Source organism: Pygocentrus nattereri, chromosome 4 (assembly GCF_015220715.1).
Source record: "Pygocentrus nattereri isolate fPygNat1 chromosome 4, fPygNat1.pri, whole genome shotgun sequence".
NCBI lineage: Eukaryota > Metazoa > Chordata > Actinopteri > Characiformes > Serrasalmidae > Pygocentrus > Pygocentrus nattereri.
In genome coordinates, this window is record NC_051214.1 from 45,549,710 (window position 1) to 45,570,205 (window position 20,496).

The 20,496-nt window shown below is 42.3% G+C and overlaps 1 protein-coding gene across 6 annotated transcripts in view; it reads right to left on the reverse strand.

Moving 5' to 3' along the window:
* col12a1b (collagen, type XII, alpha 1b) overlaps nucleotides 1–20,496 on the reverse strand; it is a 100,091-nt gene that overhangs the window by 34,988 nt on the left and 44,607 nt on the right. For 5 of the 6 annotated variants that reach the window (XM_037538004.1, XM_017695707.2, XM_017695704.2 and 2 more), the window contains 16 exons: nucleotides 17,750–17,879; nucleotides 17,420–17,568; nucleotides 16,591–16,720; nucleotides 11,098–11,237; nucleotides 10,561–10,690; nucleotides 10,000–10,139; nucleotides 9,398–9,527; nucleotides 8,923–9,062; nucleotides 8,553–8,682; nucleotides 5,951–6,090; nucleotides 5,563–5,695; nucleotides 5,334–5,473; nucleotides 2,793–2,922; nucleotides 2,383–2,522; nucleotides 1,284–1,413; nucleotides 188–330 (listed from right to left, as the gene is read on the reverse strand). In XM_037538004.1, coding sequence (XP_037393901.1) covers nucleotides 188–330; nucleotides 1,284–1,413; nucleotides 2,383–2,522; nucleotides 2,793–2,922; nucleotides 5,334–5,473; nucleotides 5,563–5,695; nucleotides 5,951–6,090; nucleotides 8,553–8,682; nucleotides 8,923–9,062; nucleotides 9,398–9,527; nucleotides 10,000–10,139; nucleotides 10,561–10,690; nucleotides 11,098–11,237; nucleotides 16,591–16,720; nucleotides 17,420–17,568; nucleotides 17,750–17,879 — 2,175 coding nt within the window. The remainder of the gene's footprint in view (nucleotides 1–187; nucleotides 331–1,283; nucleotides 1,414–2,382; nucleotides 2,523–2,792; nucleotides 2,923–5,333; nucleotides 5,474–5,562; nucleotides 5,696–5,950; nucleotides 6,091–8,552; nucleotides 8,683–8,922; nucleotides 9,063–9,397; nucleotides 9,528–9,999; nucleotides 10,140–10,560; nucleotides 10,691–11,097; nucleotides 11,238–16,590; nucleotides 16,721–17,419; nucleotides 17,569–17,749; nucleotides 17,880–20,496) is intronic. The other variant, XM_017695705.2, reaches the window with a different exon arrangement.

Here is a 20,496-nt window from a genome sequence, read left to right on the forward strand (position 1 = left end):
AAGGCTGGTTAGGTGCCAGGATGGTTCTTCTAGCTAATAACTGCATCTTGTTAACGCTGTTATTTCTTGTTGGGCTAGCTAATGTTACAGCTATTCAGATTCTCTTTCTGTGCTAAAACATTCACGATTATGTCACGACAACCAGCGGCTATTACAGACGGGGTGAGAGACAGACAGAGAGACTCACAAACTCAGTTGGCCGGACTCCACTAAGAGGTGCATAGAGGACCTTGTACTGCTGCACCTGGCCTGTGGCTGGCTCCCAGCGCACATTCAGGCTGTTGGGGGTGGGGTTGTAAACCTGGATGTTCCTGGGTGGGGTGCGAGGAACTGCAAGAGGACATGAGAGAAAGACAGCAGGATGCAGAACTAGTCCTTGGAGGCAAAGACACAAAAATGCTCATTCTAAGCTAGGAATTTAAGATTCGGGGGTTTGCTTTCCACAGGAGGTAGCTCTATAAAGCTGGGGAATAAATGCGGAGTCAACAGAAGCACAGTGGTTTTTATGGTGCACATGCTGGGAAACACACAGAGGTGGGGGTACAGTTAGGCATCATGCTAAAACTAAACACACTTTTAAAACTGAACCAGATGCGGCCTTTTGTTTAACAGTTCAGTAGAGAACCTCCAAGCCCACACAATTGTCCCACTGTCTGTCATGTTGTGTGACATTCCACAGTAATGTGGGAGCACAGAATGAAACATAAATCCTTTGTGCACTGGAGCACTGAGTACAAATACAGTAGGGTGTAGTTTCTTACCAAATACACGTGTTGTGCAATGTAGACTGAGCGAACAAATTTTCACTCTGATTGACTGAGAACTTGCCAAATACTGCTGTGACTAATCAAACATTGATATATATTGAGGAGATTATATATTGTTGTAAATCAGCAGGTTGTAACAGACTTGGGCAGGGAGATCAGTTTCCTTTTGGTTGCAGCGTTGCTCAGCAGGGCGGGCGAAAGGAACTGGGGAATCGTTTCATGCCACAGACTGTGCAGCATTCACACTCTAGCGAAAATCAGTCGTCTCTGGATAAATCCTCAACTGAGTAAGCATGGCATGCAATAAGGCCCAAAATAAGATCAATGCACAAAGCATAATCAGACCCAACCCTGAACTCAGCAAACAGCCTTGAGATAAGCCTCTAATCTTTCCACATGCTTGACATTTTTGCAAGAAGCAAAGATCTGACTGGTGCCTAACTGATTCCATTTCCTCATCATCAAGACTGTATGCAAACAGTACTGAGGGAATTGAGCTTCCCACAGCACACTTACGTGTCTTTCCCTTCTCCGAAAGCCGAAGGCCCTCTCCCTCAGGATATACCGGAGCCACGGTTACAGTGTAGACTGTATCTGATAGGAGGTTTCTCAGAACAGTGTTGGTGGTTCCTCCAGACACTTGCTCCTGTGGCCACACAAGCGAAAGAGTCAACATGAACAAACCAAGTCCAGATGCACTTATAAAATGATTTATTCAAATGACTTGATTTGCAATAATAAAATATGTTATGAAATATTAAAATGCTTTTTTAATACACGCATTGCCAAGAGTAGGCGATATGACATACCACAACTGTTAACCGTCATTTTATTCATGTTGAACTGACGCACTTGAAACAAGTGACTTCAATAAATCATTTATTTCAGGGCGCAGAGTAAGAAATTAACTATACACTCACTGGCCACTTTATTAGGTACACTAGCTAGTAAAAGGTTGGACCCCCTTTTGCCTTCAGAACTGTCTTAATTCTTCGTGCCACACTTTCAACAAGGTGTTGGAAACGTTCCTCAGAGATTCTGGTTGGTGATTTGAGTTCCTGCTGTCTTTCTATCATCTGGAACCTGTCTGCCCATTCTCCTCTGACCTCTCACATCAACAAGGCATTTTTATCCACACAACTGACCGCTCACTGGATATTTCCTCTTTTTCGGACCGTTCTCTGTAAAGCCTAGAGATGGTTGAGCGTGAAAATCCCAGCAGATCAGCAGTTTCTGAAATACTCAGACCAGCCCGTCTGGTACCAACCACCACGCCATGTTCAAAGCCCCTTAAATCCCCTTTCTTCCCCATTCTGATGCTCGGTCTGCACAAGTTGTCTTGACCACCTCTACATGCCTAAATGTCGCAGCCGTGTGATTGGCTGATTAGCTATTTGTGTTAACAAGCAATTGAACATTAATTGTACCTAATAAAGTGGCTGGTGAGTGTATGTCACCTGAACCAAGGTGCTTCATTTAACATGGAACAGGAAACAACACAAGGCTACAAAATGAGCACAATAACCTAAGATAATAAACTATTCAATACCCCACACAACTATGTTGAGCAGTTTTATTGAGAAGTTGGAAAGTACAGAGATGTCTCCTTTCTCACCATGTCTTCAGCCCCTCCAGAGGCAGGAACGTAGAACAATCTATACTGACGCACATTTCCTTCAGCAGGATCCCAGCGCACACGGAGTGAGCTGGTGGTTGGATCAGTCACCTGCAGGTTTCTCACCCCACCCAAAGGCTCTATTAATAACAATACATTGAAGTCATTGACAAGGCCATTACCAACCTTACCTTTCAAAAGCAAAAACATTTTACTTTCTTTTGAAATGTTTAATTTTCTCATTCTTACTTTTACAATTAAGTAAAAAGGGCTTTTCTCTGAAAAAGTAAATATGCTAAATTATATTAAAAGCATTTGTGCAGTCAGATGAGTTTGAAGGGTAGTACATGGTGTTGGTAATATGATGCTTTATGTATACTATGAATCCATTTGTTGTGTTTGGTACATACTTGTCTTTCCATTCTCTGACTTTCTCTTCCCCTCCATATCTGCATATACTGGCACCACGCTGACCCTGTACTCCGTGTTCGGCTGCAGGTTCCTCAAAACTGTGTTGGTCGAAACTCCAGACACTTGGGTCTGTAGGAAAAGTCATGGTATTAAGAGTGTAGTAACTATTAATTTGCTGCAGGGGCATAACCTACCAGTCAGGATGAGGGACATGTCCCACTCAAATAAGCCACTCAATTAAAGCTGAAATTACATTCATTTTGAAGAGCGCAATTACACCTTTGGAGGCACTTTACATTTGCATTCATTGCATACACTGTTCTCCTCTGTCTTTGGTCACAGCTTAAGCCTACGTTATTAAAAAATGCCAGACAGAAAGACAATTTTGGCAAATTCATTGCTCTTCCAGGTTAGGACAAAGTCACCAAGCACGGTTACGTGACCATTAGGTTCATCAGAATGTAAACTAAAATGGGCTGTTGATGTGTTGATTGTAATTTCCAGAATTACAGCTTTGTAAAGAGTTTGATAAAGTAATAATACAAAGTTAGATACATAATGGCACATTTATCAGCATGTAAGCTACCAGCTATAATTTCCATACCCCAAATTATAAATTTTGGTTATATGAAATGGTCTGTATAACTGTCTTTTCCCCACATCTACTACATTGATGAAGTCCTTTACCCTTGTGTGGTGTTAATGTTTTTGTTACTCCACATTATTGTTTTTTTTTTTAATTAATACAATCTTAACAATTTATAAAAAAACACCAAATGTTTAAAATATTACAAGTGGTCAGTATAGGGTTCTCCTTCGGCAGCTGTATCCAGTCAGCAGCCTGTCCACATTGTCCACTCTCACACACACACACATATGCAACCACATACATACACAGACACACACTAACAGCAGGCCATGTATGAGGAGAACAGAGTGAAGGGACATAGCATCTCCACACTTTTATTCCCCGCAGGTTCACCCCAACACCACATGCGTAATATAAGTGTGTAGGGGGTTTACAATGTGAAGTCATTGAAAATGCGTTATTTTTAGGGCTGTCAAACGATTTAAAAATTGAATCGCGATTAATCGCATTTTTTAAAATTCGGTGTAAATGTTATAGAAAATAAGGATTTTAAAGTGAAATGTTTCGATTAAAATGGTGAACACATTTTATGCTAAATGTACTTATGTTAAAAACTGCTGGCACAAGAGAAGCTGTAGGGGAGTTTTATTCACTCACATACTAGGCAGTAATACTGACCCTACAAAACACAGAAGTGGATTTGTAATAGATTAGGGAGCTGCAGTCTCAAATATAAGACATGTAGTCACACACTACTGTGTTTCAGTTCAGATACGTGTAACAAATGAAAATAAAAACTAAATAAAACTTCAATTGTGCTGAAGTTGTATTCAGTCACAGCCTATAGGACTTCACAGTCCTGCGCAAACAAAAATAAATTACACAAAGCTGGACTTGTAAATGCACGGTAAACAGCATGTAAACGTGGCTACTCACTAGCCACGTTTACATGCAGCCTAATAATCTGTTAATAATCCGACTAATACCTCAATCGGAATAGAATACGTCCATGTAAACACCTCAATCGGAATAGTCTAGTCCGATTGAGGCCATTCGGAATGCTGTTACTATCTGATTGAACGAGGTGGGTAAACCTCTAAATAATCCCTTAAATAGAAGAATAATATCCGTGTATACGCCTGAATCCGATTACATTCCCAATGAAAAGTATGTTGCGATTGCGCGTCGCGTCACACGATAAACACAAAGGTTTATACCGTTCAACATGGCGGAGCTGAAACTGGTCTGCAGAGGAGACGTCTTCCTCTCGCTGCTTCCTTTAGAAGTACAGTTGAAGGACGTTTTTCTGAGTCTGACATCAGTTTAAAGCAATTAAAACCACAAGCACTGCTCACTGCTGCTCATCTCACTCTGACTGGACCTCACGTGATGTTCGCTGTCATGGTAACGTTTACTCTGAGCGCTGCTCCACACATGTGCATCATTTTGCATCAGATTGCTTGTAGTGAGCATGTAAATGAAGATTTTCATCAGACAGTTGAATAGAGTCAGCATAAACACCTCAGTCTGAATCTGTAATCTGATTGTATTCAATCGGATTGGCAAAAATCTTTGCATGTAAACAGCCACGTACTCCTCTACTCTTAATGAGAGATGCTGCGCACGGTCGAGTCTCAACATGAACTGCGGATGACGCGCGGAACCAATTAGAATTTGCGTTAACGGCACTATTTTTTTTAATCACATTAAATCGAGATCGCCTTATTATCGTGTTAACTTTGACAGCCCTAGTTATTTTATATGTTCTTCACAGAAAATGAGCAAAGGCCAAGGAATCTGGGATTGAAATAATTGAAAGAATAAATTGCATCATTTTTTTTTCTTTTCATAAACATTGAAAATGGGTCCCACAGACCCGAACACCACACAAGGGTTAATAATAGTCATTCATGGACCAGAGCTAGAGGCATGCTGTGACAGGCTTCCATACCATGCTTTCAGTGCCCCCTGCAGCAGGCACGTAGAAGACATTGTACTGATGAACGTCTCCATCGGCTGGGTCCCAGCGTACCCTCAAAGAGTTTACAGTTGGATCCGTCACCTGAAGGTTCTTCACGGTACCCAGAGGTTCTGTATAAAACACAGCCAACCAAAATTAACTGAGCCTATCCTTATAACTCTGTGGTGCAAGCCACAGAGTACAATGCTAACAAACTTACTTGTCTTTCCATTTTCAGATTGACGTTTGCCCTCCACATCTTTTTCATATATGGGCAGCAACGTGACCTTGTACACCGTGTTAGGATTCAGATTGCGCAAAACAGTTGTGGTGGTGCCGCCAGAAACTTGTTCCTGTTTACAAGTTAAAACAAAAAAAATAGGGAAAAAAGGAAGAGAGACAAACTCTTTTCAAAGAAAAGTCGGTTACATAACAAAGACTAAATAATCACTTAAAATTCTTATTCTAACAATCCAAAGCTGGGACATGCCGTTCTATTATCAGCCCTCCTTACCGGTTCTTTTTCAAAGTCAAATCAGGGAAGCTTAAGACTCAAAACATTAAATTAATGTCCCACAGACAAGACAACCACAAGATTAGAATCATACCATTTTCTCCTCTGTTCCTGGCTGTGGTACATAGAAGACCTTGTAGTGCCGAGGATTTCCATCAGCATGATCCCAGCGTACAGCCAGGGTGCTTGTAGTTGGGTCTGTTACTCTCAGATTCTGAACTCCTCCCAATGGTTCTGTTGAAAAGAACAAAGTTCTGTTAATATCTGTAGCCTAATTTGGTTACAAGCACTGTATAGAGTATATAGTGGCTCTCAACCTTTTTCAACCTTTTTTTTTTTTTACATTATGTAGACACTAAACCAAAGGTTATTTTACCGATGACTAATTATTTATAAAAATGGAACATCACATTTAGGTTGTCCTAATTTATTGGTCTGACAAATTTCTCACTATGTTCACACTTTCAGTGCAAGTCGTTTCTCTTTTTGGTCACATGAAGTCAAACTATCACGGATAAATTGTTACAAACAGGGTTCTTAAAAACAGAAAGACCCTGAGATTGGCCAGCCAAAGTGAAACGGCCACTGTATCTCACGCTGAGAAAACCAAGAAAGCAGGTATAAACCGAATGGACGCAAAAACAAAGCTGTGAGAAAATAGCCTTAGTATGCTGTGACAAAAACAAATAAACAGGTGGAATCTCTCAAGGCGAGAGATTCTTTTACTCCTTTACTCCTCACAAAACGAACAAATGATGACATTGAGTGGGCTTCTTTCCATTCTGGGAAGTTTCAGATTGTCAGATTACAGTTCAGAGTGTCTGTAACTTTGAGCTGCTGTTGGGGACACTTACACCATTCATGAGGAAGCAGAAGATAAACAAATACTGCCTTTTGAAAATACTGCACGAATAAATCACTCTACTTCTGAAATAAGTCATAGTTTACATCTTACTTTGCTTTAGGCTTTACATGTCTCACGCCCACTTCCTTCCATCCATCCAGAGATCAGCTTCTCCGGAGCATTGAGAGGCTGACTCCTCCCAACACACACACCTGCCTACAATCCACTCATCAGCAACCCTTTACAAGATAAGATAGACTTATAGACTTATAACCCGGACTCTCACTCTGCCTCCTTGCGAGGTACTGCCACTCTCTTTGTCCCTATCGAGCCGTTTTCACTGTGTTTTGGTCTTTCCTGTTTTTTCTTGACTCTTGTTGGTTCTACGATTTTGCTCTAGGGACTTTGTTTATTGAAAGACTCTCTTTGTTTATTAAAAGATTTGCATCTAACAACCCTGTCTGAGTGTTACACTGCTGCTGTGTGCAGAACACTCAGGTCTTTTTTAAATAAAGCCTTAAAGCCAAACACATTTTGCCATCAGCTGGACATTAAACAAATATGCATTTAAACTTATTAAACTGAACCAGACTTTTTCACACCTTTCACTTCTTCAGCATGTCATCCAGCACTTCAGTAATGGCCAAGCAACATAAGCTAATTCATTAGGTGAGTTCAGTTATTTACTAGTGTTTATTGTGTTGTATATTATAAAATCAAGCTAAATTGATAGGCTACATTGACTATCATATTATATCTGTTCGCGCTCTAAGTTATCTTGTTTGTAAAATATTGTGGGCCGTGGACGCTTTTGGGGTCAGCTGTGTGGGTCGCGAGTCAGAGAAGGTTGGGAATCTTCTATCGGTTATTGCCACAAAGAAACTCACACATTTTTTTCTACTTATTAAGTTATATAGAGCAAACAGATTGGAAATGAAAAAGCTTAATCCACCTGGTAATACTGGTTTGGCCTCAATGCCAGTGCTCAAAGTGCATAAAAGATTTTGGCTTTGCAAAATATGCATTTCAAGTCTTTCCAAAAGAGAGGTGCCCATCAACATCCAACAAACTTCACACAATTCATTTGGTTTACAAAAAATATAACATGTAATGATTCAGTTACACATCTGTTGCCTCATAAAAGTACAACTAATACAACCAGGCTTGCAAACTAAAAGCCACTGACTCTTGGTTGTTCATTTCCAACAGTTAAAATAATCACAATGGACAAATAAAAATGGTCCCAAAAAATAAAATCCAAGTACGCTTGGATGGTAATGTACATTTAGACCAATGATTTTCACAATAAATTTTATCACTGTGATACAAATTCAGTTATGAAATGAAACATGTGAGCATTACAGAGCCTTATCACTGATAATAACATAGTTACCATGTAATCACCAACTGGGCTGGCTTCTAATATTACTTAATAATTCATAATGAAAGCTGTATTCTGCATGGGCTGCATGCAACACTGGTGATTTACTGCTTTTGTTTGATTGGAAACCAAAATATTGTCCAACCGGTGCACTGGCATAATTTTCCTTGATAAGATCATGCATTTCACTCCTACCAGACAGCAGATCTCCTGCACTGGAGTCTCTTTGTTTAATTTGACCTACTCCAGAGTTGTGTTTTGACTGTATTCAGAGTTTGACTGTATGTGTGCAGTTAATTAGTTGATATTCTGTTTGTATAGCATATAATAAAGCACAGATGGATTAATTATTGGCCGAAGGCTACGTGTAAGTCAAATAACAGATGTCAAGAATCCCTTTTCCTTTTCTTGTGAAGTTACTATTTCAGAGATGCGAGGTTTCAATGATGTTTTTGCAGATGAAGGACTTACTTGTCTTTCCATTTTCTGACAGACTCTTGCCTTCCATCTCATGGTAGACAGGCATCACAGTGACAGTGTACTCTGTATCTGGCTCCAGGTTCTTCAGGACAGAAGAGGTGGTGGTCCCAGACACTTGTTCCTGTTCACACACAATGGACGTGCAGAAAACAATGAGGGTGAGATATTTTATAAAGCCATAATGAGCCACACCGATCGTTTACTAAACCTTATTTTTCCCACATTGGAATTAAAGAACAGAGAATTACTCTTTTGGACACTTTCCGTATTCCCCAGAGAGCTTGAAAAATGAAATGGCATGATTCTGGTTCTATTCCCAGTCTTGCAGAGGCATGAAAATATTATTTTAATGCTTCCTTACCACATTTTCCTCTCCACCAGCTGCTGGGACATACGTGACAATGTACTCTCTCACACTGCCCTCAGCAGGGTCCCAGCGAACATTTAGAGTGCTTATGGTTGGATCAGTAACCTGCAGGTTCCTTACACTACCCAGAGGTTCTGCAAACAGTAGTAGAAACAATGTCTGAGCTGATGGCTTTAATTGGATATTGGGGTAGAACATTTTTTCCTTATTTTTTTATTTATTTTTACATCATTTGAAAATGCCAGTTGCCATTTTTATCGAATAGAAATGATGTTTTAGTCACATTAACAGAAGTCAAGAACATTTGTAAATATAACTATACATTTTGGATTCAACATAAAACTTTTGTCAATTTAAAGATTTTGATGAACTATCATTTATTCATAGCTATAAGAAAAGACAAGGTTTTCTTGGGAGAGCAGAGTGTACAGTGTACATCAATTTGCTGTAATTCATCATAAGTACTCACTTGTCTTTCCCTCCTTAGAGAGCTGTGGTCCATCTCCTTCAGCATAAACTGGCAACACAGTTACAGTGTACCGAGTGTCTGGTTTTAGGCTTTTCATTGTCAAAATCGTGGTGCTCTCAGATACTTGTTCCTGTGGAGATGAGCATAAGAAACCACGGCACATGGTTTTTGACAATCTGAGCTGTCAAAGGTGGAAATGGAAAATCTCTGACATTTCTCAGTCTCCCAGCATGCCACAGCATTTAAGTATTATCTCAATTCTTCTCTCTTCGCCTGGGAAGTCTAACCCTGACCTCCTGGCATATGTCTGCCAATGGTAGATAGGTAAAGAAAACATTGCCTTGACGATTCTTTTTCCAAATAGCAAGCAAAACCAATTTAATTTTGAATCCAATTTTGGGACTGTATGCTGTTTACACTCGGTTTGCTCCAATTCATCCTGAACATTGGCGTGTCAAAGTGGCTCTGTGAGACCCCCATCCAAAATACAACACAAAATGTTCCACTGATCAGGCCCTATGCCAAGCGCTTACATTACACATCCCGAAGAATCTGTGAGCGCCAGCACGTGTATGCCAACATTAGAGAGTTGAGAATTTCACCTCAAGCTCAGGTCCCCCATCTGTGGGGACGTAGATGATTTTGTAGCCCTGAACATTCCCATCAGCTGCATCCCAGGTCGCTGTGAGAGTGGTGAAGGTGGCATCTGTGATCCGAAGGTTCCTCACACCACCAAGAGGCACTGAGAAGAGACAGGCAGGCAAGAAAAAAATGAGTCTACAAATTAAGCCGCTTTAAAAGTCTTGACCATCATAAACACAGACAACAAGAGCAGGGGATTTGAAGCTATGAGCTGAGACGAGCACAAACAGAAACAGACCAGCTGTGAAATAAGGTACTTTGAACATGACATGCATAATAATTATGACTGAATTGAAAGTAAACCATTAAAATCACCACATGAAAGCAAGCTATAATTTTTTTTGACCGTATTACAAATGTTAACGATCAGTGACATATATTTGAGGTATAGCAACATCGGTTTATTTTAGACAACAATGAAAACAAGTAACTGCTTGGGTCTGGATCGCAGTACAGATGCAAACTGAGCGAGAATTGATTTCAAGTTATGAAGTGATAAGCAGGATGGAACTGAAACTCACAGGTTCTTCCTTTCTCAGACTGACGTCTACCCTCAGTAGCTGGGTACACTGGCACCACTGAAACAGTGTAAGGAGTGTCCGGCTGAAGATTCCTTAGTACAATGTTGGTTGTGCCTACAGGAACTTGCTCCTATTTGAACATTAGAAAAATATGTTTAGGGTATGAATAATTTTTTTTTGCTTCCAAAAGTCCACAGTCTGCAACAATTAAAATCATCTGGGTGGAAGAGAGCCATTAACTCTTCTACTGAAGGTTATGAAGATACTACATCTTTCTGAACTACTAAACAAGCAGCACTGCTAAGTGTACCATGACCATGCAAATGGCTGGCAGAGAAACTGATCTTGACAAACTCATATGACCTTCTGGACTGCCCATTTTTAAAACATCACATAATTTGGAAAGAGATGAAATAGAGTTTGAAACTGAGCCAGAACCGTTAGGCGCAGTTTGGGTGCCTTGGTCAATGTTTGTTATGTGTCTGTGTTGTTTTTTTGTACATGAACCCAAGAGGAACTACTTGGAGTGAGCCCCACCATGTCTTCAGGGCCTCCAGCGGAAGGGACGTAGAAGATTTTGTATTGGCGAACTGCTCCATCAGCAGGTTCCCACTTGACATTAAGCGAGGTCATCGTGGGGTCAGTAACCCTTAGATTCTTTACTCCGCCCAGGAGTTCTACAACACAGAACCATATTTTTATGAATAGAAATAACACAGCTTCCACTTTTGCACCCTGCCTGTTCCCAACACAGAAAACAGAAGGTACATTTCAGTACTTTAAATTACTGGGCAACAATGTAAGTAATCCCAAGTGTAATTTTAAGTATTTTGTGTTTTTGATGAGCCATTTTTGATTAATACAACCAAGACAAAATCACATATGGCTTGTTAATTGGGAAAAAAAAGAAAATGTGAAAAAAGAAAAGTGATAGCTTGAGTGAGGAGGGATAGTGACAGCCTGAGTGAGGAGGGATAGTGATAGCCTGAGTGAGGAGTGATAGTGACAGCCTGAGTGAGGAGGGATAGTGATAGCCTGAGTGAGGAGGGATAGTGACAGCCTGAGTGAGGAGGGATAGTGATAGCCTGAGTGAGGAGGGATAGTGATAGCTTGAGTGAGGAGTGATAGTGACAGCCTGAGTGAGGAGTGATAGTGACAGCTTGAGTGAGGAGTGATAGTGACAGCCTGAGTGAGGAGGGATAGTGATAGCCTGAGTGAGGAGGGATAGTGACAGCCTGAGTGAGGAGGGATAGTGACAGCTTGAGTGAGGAGGGATAGTGATAGCCTGAGTGAGGAGGGATAGTGACAGCTTGAGTGAGGAGTGATAGTGACAGCCTGAGTGAGGAGGGATAGTGATAGCCTGAGTGAGGAGTGATAGTGACAGCCTGAGTGAGGAGTGATAGTGACAGCCTGAGTGAGGAGGGATAGTGATAGCCTGAGTGAGGAGGGATAGTGATAGCCTGAGTGAGGAGGGATAGTGACAGCCTGAGTGAGGAGGGATAGTGACAGCCTGAGTGAGGAGTGATAGTGATAGCCTGAGTGAGGAGTGATAGTGATAGCCTGAGTGAGGAGTGATAGTGACAGCCTGAGTGAGGAGTGATAGTGATAGCTTGAGTGAGGAGGGATAGTGATAGCCTGAGTGAGGAGGGATAGTGACAGCTTGAGTGAGGAGGGATATTGATAGCCTGAGTGAGGAGGGATAGTGACAGCCTGAGTGAGGAGGGATAGTGATAGCCTGAGTGAGGAGGGATAGTGACAGCCTGAGTGAGGAGTGATAGTGACAGCCTGAGTGAGGAGGGATAGTGACAGCCTGAGTGAAGAGTGATAGTGACAGCTTGAGTGAGGATGGATAGTGACAGCCTGAGTGAGGAGTGATAGTGACAGCTTGAGTAAGGAGGAATAGTGATAGCCTGAGTGAGGAGGGATAGTGATAGCCTGAGTGAGGAGGGATGGTGATAGCCTGAGTGAGGAGTGATAGTGACAGCCTGAGTGAGGAGGGATAGTGATAGCCTGAGTGAGGAGTGATAGTGACAGCCTGAGTGAGGAGGGATAGTGACAGCCTGAGTGAGGAGTGATAGTGACAGCTTGAGTGAGGAGGGATAGTGACAGCCTGAGTGAGGAGTGATAGTGACAGCCTGAGTGAGGAGGGATAGTGACAGCCTGAGTGAGGAGTGATAGTGACAGCTTGAGTGAGGATGGATAGTGACAGCCTGAGTGAGGAGTGATAGTGACAGCTTGAGTGAGGAGTGATAGTGATAGCTTGAGTGAGGAGTGATAGTGATAGCTTGAGTGAGGAGTGATAGTGACAGCCTGAGTGAGGAGGGATAGTGATAGCCTGAGTGAGGAGGGATAGTGACAGCTTGAGTGAGGAGGGATAGTGACAGCTTGAGTGAGGAGTGATAGTGACAGCCTGAGTGAGGAGGGATAGTGATAGCTTGAGTGAGGAGTGATAGTGATAGCTTGAGTGAGGAGGGATAGTGACAGCTTGAGTGAGGAGGGATAGTGATAGCTTGAGTGAGGATTGATAGTGATAGCTTGAGTGAGGAGTGATAGTGACAGCCTGAGTGAGGAGGGATAGTGATAGCCTGAGTGAGGAGGGATAGTGACAGCCTGAGTGAGGAGGGATAGTGACAGCCTGAGTGAGGAGGGATAGTGACAGCTTGAGTGAGGAGGGATAGTGATAGCCTGAGTGAGGAGTGATAGTGACAGCCTGAGTGAGGAGGGATAGTGACAGCCTGAGTGAGGAGGGATAGTGACAGCTTGAGTGAGGAGGGATAGTGATAGCTTGAGTGAGGAGTGATAGTGACAGCCTGAGTGAGGAGGGATAGTGTTAGCCTGAGTGAGGTGTGATAGTGATAGCTTGAGTGAGGAGTGATAGTGATAGCCTGAGTGAGGAGGGATAGTGATAGCCTGAGTGAGGAGGGATAGTGATAGCTTGAGTGAGGAGTGATAGTGATAGCCTGAGTGAGGAGGGATAGTGATAGCCTGAGTGAGGAGGGATAGTGACAGCCTGAGTGAGGAGTGATAGTGACAGCCTGAGTGAGGAGGGATAGTGACAGCCTGAGTGAGGAGTGATAGTGACAGCTTGAGTGAGGATGGATAGTGACAGCCTGAGTGAGGAGTGATAGTGACAGCTTGAGTAAGGAGGAATAGTGATAGCCTGAGTGAGGAGTGATAGTGATAGCTTGAGTGAGGAGTGATAGTGATAGCCTGAGTGAGGAGTGATAGTGATAGCTTGAGTGAGGAGTGATAGTGACAGCTTGAGTGAGGAGGGATAGTGATAGCCTGAGTGAGGAGGGATAGTGATAGCTTGAGTGAGGAGTGATAGTGATAGCCTGAGTGAGGAGTGATAGTGACAGCCTGAGTGAGGAGTGATAGTGATAGCTTGAGTGAGGAGTGATAGTGATAGCCTGAGTGAGGAGTGATAGTGATAGCCTGAGTGAGGAGGGATAGTGATAGCCTGAGTGAGGAGTGATAGTGATAGCTTGAGTGAGGAGTGATAGTGATAGCCTGAGTGAGGAGTGATAGTGATAGCCTGAGTGAGGAGGGATAGTGACAGCTTGAGTGAGGAGTGATAGTGACAGCTTGAGTGAGGAGTGATAGTGATAGCTTGAGTGAGGAGTGATAGTGATAGCTTGAGTGAGGAGTGATAGTGACAGCCTGAGTGAGGAGGGATAGTGATAGCCTGAGTGAGGAGGGATAGTGACAGCTTGAGTGAGGAGGGATAGTGATAGCCTGAGTGAGGAGGGATAGTGATAGCTTGACTGAGGAGTGATAGTGACAGCCTGAGTGAGGAGGGATAGTGATAGCTTGAGTGAGGAGTGATAGTGATAGCTTGAGTGAGGAGGGATAGTGATAGCCTGAGTGAGGAGGGATAGTGACAGCCTGAGTGAGGAGGGATAGTGACAGCTTGAGTGAGGAGTGATAGTGATAGCCTGAGTGAGGAGTGATAGTGACAGCCTGAGTGAGGAGTGATACTGATAGCCTGAGTGAGGAGTGATAGTGATAGCCTGAGTGAGGAGTGATAGTGACAGCCTGAGTGAGGAGGGATAGTGATAGCTTGAGTGAGGAGTGATAGTGACAGCCTGAGTGAGGAGTGATAGTGACAGCCTGAGTGAGGAGGGATAGTGACAGCTTGAGTGAGGAGGGACAGTGACAGCTTGAGTGAGGAGTGATAGTGATAGCTTGAGTGAGGAGGGATAGTGATAGCCTGAGTGAGGAGGGATAGTGATAGCCTGAGTGAGGAGGGATAGTGATAGCCTGAGTGAGGAGGGATAGTGACAGCCTGAGTGAGGAGTGATAGTGACAGCCTGAGTGAGGAGGGATAGTGACAGCCTGAGTGAAGAGTGATAGTGACAGCTTGAGTGAGGATGGATAGTGACAGCCTGAGTGAGGAGTGATAGTGACAGCTTGAGAAAGGAGGAATAGTGATAGCCTGAGTGAGGAGGGATAGTGATAGCCTGAGTGAGGAGGGATAGTGATAGCTTGAGTGAGGAGTGATAGTGATAGCCTGAGTGAGGAGGGATAGTGATAGCCTGAGTGAGGAGGGATAGTGACAGCTTGAGTGAGGAGTGATAGTGACAGCTTGAGTGAGGAGTGATAGTGATAGCTTGAGTGAGGAGTGATAGTGATAGCTTGAGTGAGGAGTGATAGTGACAGCCTGAGTGAGGAGGGATAGTGATAGCCTGAGTGAGGAGGGATAGTGATAGCCTGAGTGAGGAGGGATAGTGACAGCTTGAGTGAGGAGGATAGTGACAGCTTGAGTGAGGAGGGATAGTGATAGCCTGAGTGAGGAGGGATAGTGATAGCCTGAGTGAGGAGGGATAGTGATAGCCTGAGTGAGGAGTGATAGTGACAGCTTGAGTGAGGAGGGATAGTGATAGTCTGAGTGAGGAGTGATAGTGATAGCCTGAGTGAGGAGGGATAGTGACAGCCTGAGTGAGGAGTGATAGTGACAGCCTGAGTGAGGATGGATAGTGACAGCCTGAGTGAGGAGTGATAGTGACAGCTTGAGTAAGGAGGAATAGTGATAGCCTGAGTGAGGAGGGATAGTGATAGCCTGAGTGAGGAGGGATAGTGATAGCCTGAGTGAGGAGTGATAGTGACAGCTTGAGTGAGGAGGGATAGTGAAAGCCTGAGTGAGGAGGGATCGTGACAGCTTGAGTGAGGAGGGATAGTGATAGCCTGAGTGAGGAGGGATAGTGATAGCCTGAGTGAGGAGTGATAGTGATAGCTTGAGTGAGGAGTGATAGTGATAGCCTGAGTGAGGAGTAATAGTGATAGCCTGAGTGAGGAGGGATAGTGACAGCTTGAGTGAGGAGTGATAGTGACAGCTTGAGTGAGGAGTGATAGTGACAGCTTGAGTGAGGATTGATAGTGATAGCTTGAGTGAGGAGTGATAGTGACAGCCTGAGTGAGGAGGGATAGTGATAGCCTGAGTGAGGAGGGATAGTGACAGCCTGAGTGAGGAGGGATAGTGACAGCCTGAGTGAGGAGGGATAGTGACAGCTTGAGTGAGGAGGGATAGTGATAGCCTGAGTGAGGAGTGATAGTGACAGCCTGAGTGAGGAGGGATAGTGACAGCTTGAGTGAGGAGGGATAGTGACAGCCTGAGTGAGGAGGGATAGTGACAGCTTGAGTGAGGAGGGATAGTGATAGCCTGAGTGAGGAGTGATAGTGACAGCCTGAGTGAGGAGGGATAGTGATAGCCTGAGTGAGGAGTGATAGTGACAGCCTGAGTGAGGAGGGATAGTGACAGCCTGAGTGAGGAGTGATAGTGACAGCCTGAGTGAGGAGGGATAGTGATAGCCTGAGTGAGGAGTGATAGTGACAGCCTGAGTGAGGAGGGATAGTGACAGCCTGCGTGAGGAGGAAATTTCCTCCTCACTCAAATTAAATATTTAGCCAAGACATGTCTGGATTCCAAAATGTATTCCTTTATTTTGCACTGGAGCTTCAATGCTAATGTAGCCAAAGGGGGAATGTGTCAATTCGATATTAAACTATTACTTTAAGAAAAGAAACGCTTACTTGTTTTTCCATTTTCTGACATTCTCTTTCCGTCACCTTCAGCATATACTGGGTAGACAGTGACAGTGTAGAGTGTGTCGGGCTGCAAGCCTCTTAGAACTGTGTTGGTGGTGGTTCCTGACACCTGCTCCTGTTCATCAAGTGCAATACTAATGTCAGTATATCTGAATCGCAGCAACAACAACTCAGCAAATTACTTTGCAATCACTGCCTTTCAAGCTGCCGAAACAAAAACGGCATTCCTGTTTTTTGAAGCAGAATAACTTTGTTGCCAAGAACAGCAAGTATAGTAGGAAACTGCTTTTGTAACATGGTAAACATGCAAGAACATAAACATATCCATATAAAACCTTATAGCCCCATTTCTCAGTTTCTATATTTTTTGTACAGTTTGAAAACAACAGAGACATGGGCCAAAATGACTTATAGTCATACATGTAATGATATGCATTACAGAACATTTTGCTTTTCACCAGCAATGTTTACATTTGAGAGACACATTTGAGAGACACAAAGTTTAGTTATAACAGTGACAAAACAGAATCTACATTCATTTAGATATATTTATTCATACGTCAGGGTAAAGATGGCTGTTTGTAAATGCTAACACCAAACTGCAGAGAAATACAGGGCAATACAATACTCTTTCTATCATGACGAGCTTTGGCAAGTGCATACTTACAAGTGTTGTAAAGAAATAGGACATATATGATATAATACGAGTCAGTATGTTGTGTAAATGCCATTTATGAGCAGTTGACACAGAAAGAGCACAAGGGTAGAGAGTAGACAGAGACATGAAATAGAAGCAGCAAGCTGACAGTCCTACCAGGCCTACCATGCTCTCAGCTCCGCCGGCTGTCGGAACATAAACGACTTTGTACTCCTTCACTTTTCCTTCTGCTGGCTCCCAGCGCGCATTCAGTGTGGTCATGGTGGGATTGAGAACCTGTAGGTTTTTAACTCCACCTAATGGCTCTGTGAGGAGACAATTACCAGCATTTAGATGATGCAGTCTGACTCTTTCATTGTTCTACAACTAAAATTATATCCCTCTCTGACATCAATCTAAATGAAGGGACGGCCAAAAGCCTGACATCTAAGAAATACCTCCTTAAATCACACTAACACTTAAGCAGGTTTTTTCAGAGCAACTTACTTGTCTTTCCTTGGCCAGAAATGTCCTTGTTCTCTCCAGTGCGATAGACAGAGGTGACAGTGATGGAATAAGGAGTGTCAGGAGTCAGCTTCTGAAGAACAACACTGTTCTTCTTTCCCCCAACCTGGGTCTGTTTGGAACAGATGTCAGCAGTCAGGCACTTTTGTTTGCTTTGAACTAACGAGTGCAACTCCCACCCAAAGTTTAATTGCGACTCACGTCAGCGGTGTAACCGTTAGCTGACACATAACACCATTTCACCCACAGTGCCTAACTTCTTTCGGACCGATTTGTCTGGATTGACACCAAGCCATAAACCTCTGCATCACAATGTTAGCCAAACATGCCCAGTGCAATCTCTCAGATCCTACTGACTAATATGAGTGCAGACAGTACAAAGCATGACTTCCCTGAAAAGCAAAGGAATTCTCTTAAAATTACTATTCCTGCCCCAGTCACAGAGAAACAGACAGGGATGTATCATGGATCAATGCTTGATCCTGTGCATTAATGGTGTAAACAACCCTGTCTGACCTTGTCTAAACAACTTTAAAGAGTGTTTCACACATCATGCACCCATAGATGCTTTAATGCCTACCTTGTCTTTAACAAACTGTCAATAAACTCTCAATTTCTATTAAATTCTAGTTAATTTTTCTCTAACCCTAAATGTAACACTCACAATCATCCTAACCTTAATCTAACCCAAAACCTAAACTTAACCCCAGTTCAAATCCTATGCTTAATGATAATAAACAAGTTACACCAGGTACTTTGTTCACAATTTGAACATTTGTAGATATAAGGGACAATAGGAAAAAAAACTCTTGCATGAAGGATGTGAATTAAAACTTAATAATGCTTCAAATATTAGTGTTTCAAGGATTTCAATTTCATTTGATAAGAATGTGACCTGCATATGTTTGTGTACATCCAGTCGGTAATCCATTGATATCACAATCTTCCCATGATTTGCCTTTCAATTGTTTTGCCAATCTTTAGCTGCAATCATTTTTTCTTCTCGTTTGTGTTGAAGTGTTCCTGATTTCACAGGATTTGATAGTTCATGTGAACTGGGTACTAAGCCAGCCCAAAATGTTCCTCTCTTTACACCTGATGAAATCTGTAGATGCCTTAGCAGTGCTGTGTAGTAAACTGCAGTCCAATGCATCTGCAGGTATTTTCAAGCACATACATGATGCTTCTGTATGCCTCTAAGGTCACTGTGCCAATTCTAATTCTGGATCTTTAATAACATAAGAAACAAAGATAAGTTTACCCAGAGTCTGTTACTAATGGATAGGATTAACATAAGTTTTGATACTACCGCCACCATGTTTTGAACAATGCAGGCTGCTTTAGATCAGCTGTTGTCTGTTTTGATTTCTCCAGAGTTGAGTCTTCTTGAGACTCAAGGGTTTACATGTATTTCCTTCTTCTTTAAATCCCGCAGGCTCATCTGTGCATGTGATTTAGAAATTTAAAGGCAATCTATCAATTATTTAGTAAGTTGTGCATTTGAGATGTAACTACGGCCAGAATTTGCCAATACAGATCATGCATATTAAATGAAAAGTGATCAATGTCTCTTAATGATTCTTAATGATTGTATGTGCTCCCTTTAAGGAATAAAATGAACATGAGCAAAGTACATCAGGATGATATTAATGAGATATGAAAAACTCCCAAAGTCAAAGGTTGTTAGTATGAAAGGTCATTAGTTTTGGACATTGAGGAAATGTGTGCTGGGTTTTTTGCAGTTATATCAACTAAGAACATTCTCAAAAGTCCACTCCAAAGCAATACCCATAAGTGGTCTCAATTAAGTTATCACTGAAGAATGTCTGGCAGTGATGCGCAGACCTTGTCTGACTTAACAAAGAGGCCATGAGACAATGTCATAACCCAAATATTAAACGAATGATGTGAGAGAAGACAAATGGCCTAACATTTTCTTCCTTTCTCTGTGAAGTGTACATCATTGCCATTTATTGAGTAACGTGTTTCCCCAGCTGTTATTAAAGCCCTGTCAAGGACGTGTTTATATTTGCCTGTGTGCGGATTGTCTGTATTTATTTAACCCCATGTAATCACGATTTTCTAGCCTAGTACTTGAGTCCCAGCCAACTCTGTTCTATTGCAATTTCTAGCACTCTTAAGCCAAATGATCTAAGCCTTATGTCCAAGACAATGCAGACGCATGCATAAAAAGGGACTTTACTCAATAAAATCTCAAAAGGATGTCTGTTAGCTTAGCTTAAGTTGTACTTATAGCACATACTTAAAAGTACAAGTTTCTATGCCGGATCCAATTCACAGTCACGGACCAATATAAAACCAATGCTTCTCAATTTCTGACGTAACCATAGTCTCATAAGGAGATTTACACAGAGCAGTAAGCCGAGCAAATAAGCACCACAGGCATCGCTGATTAGGTTAAATAATCAAAAATCTAATAATCATAAAAAGCAAATAGGCCTTAGAGAAACAGAATCACCATATTGGCTTTACTGTGGCTTTAAAACACAAACTGCTCACTCAGCATTTTTAATAGGGATGGGTTTTAGCATGTGTCTGTGTGAGTATGTCTGTGTGTTCTTGAAGGGTATAGAAAAGACCATAGGAGGCTGATGAGTCAATTCATAGCATTTAGTTTTTCCTGTTTTGCTTCCAACTTTCCAGAGGGTTTCGTATTGTAATTAATAACAGGACCAAGGACCAAGAAGCTTGTAAAAAACATATTTCAT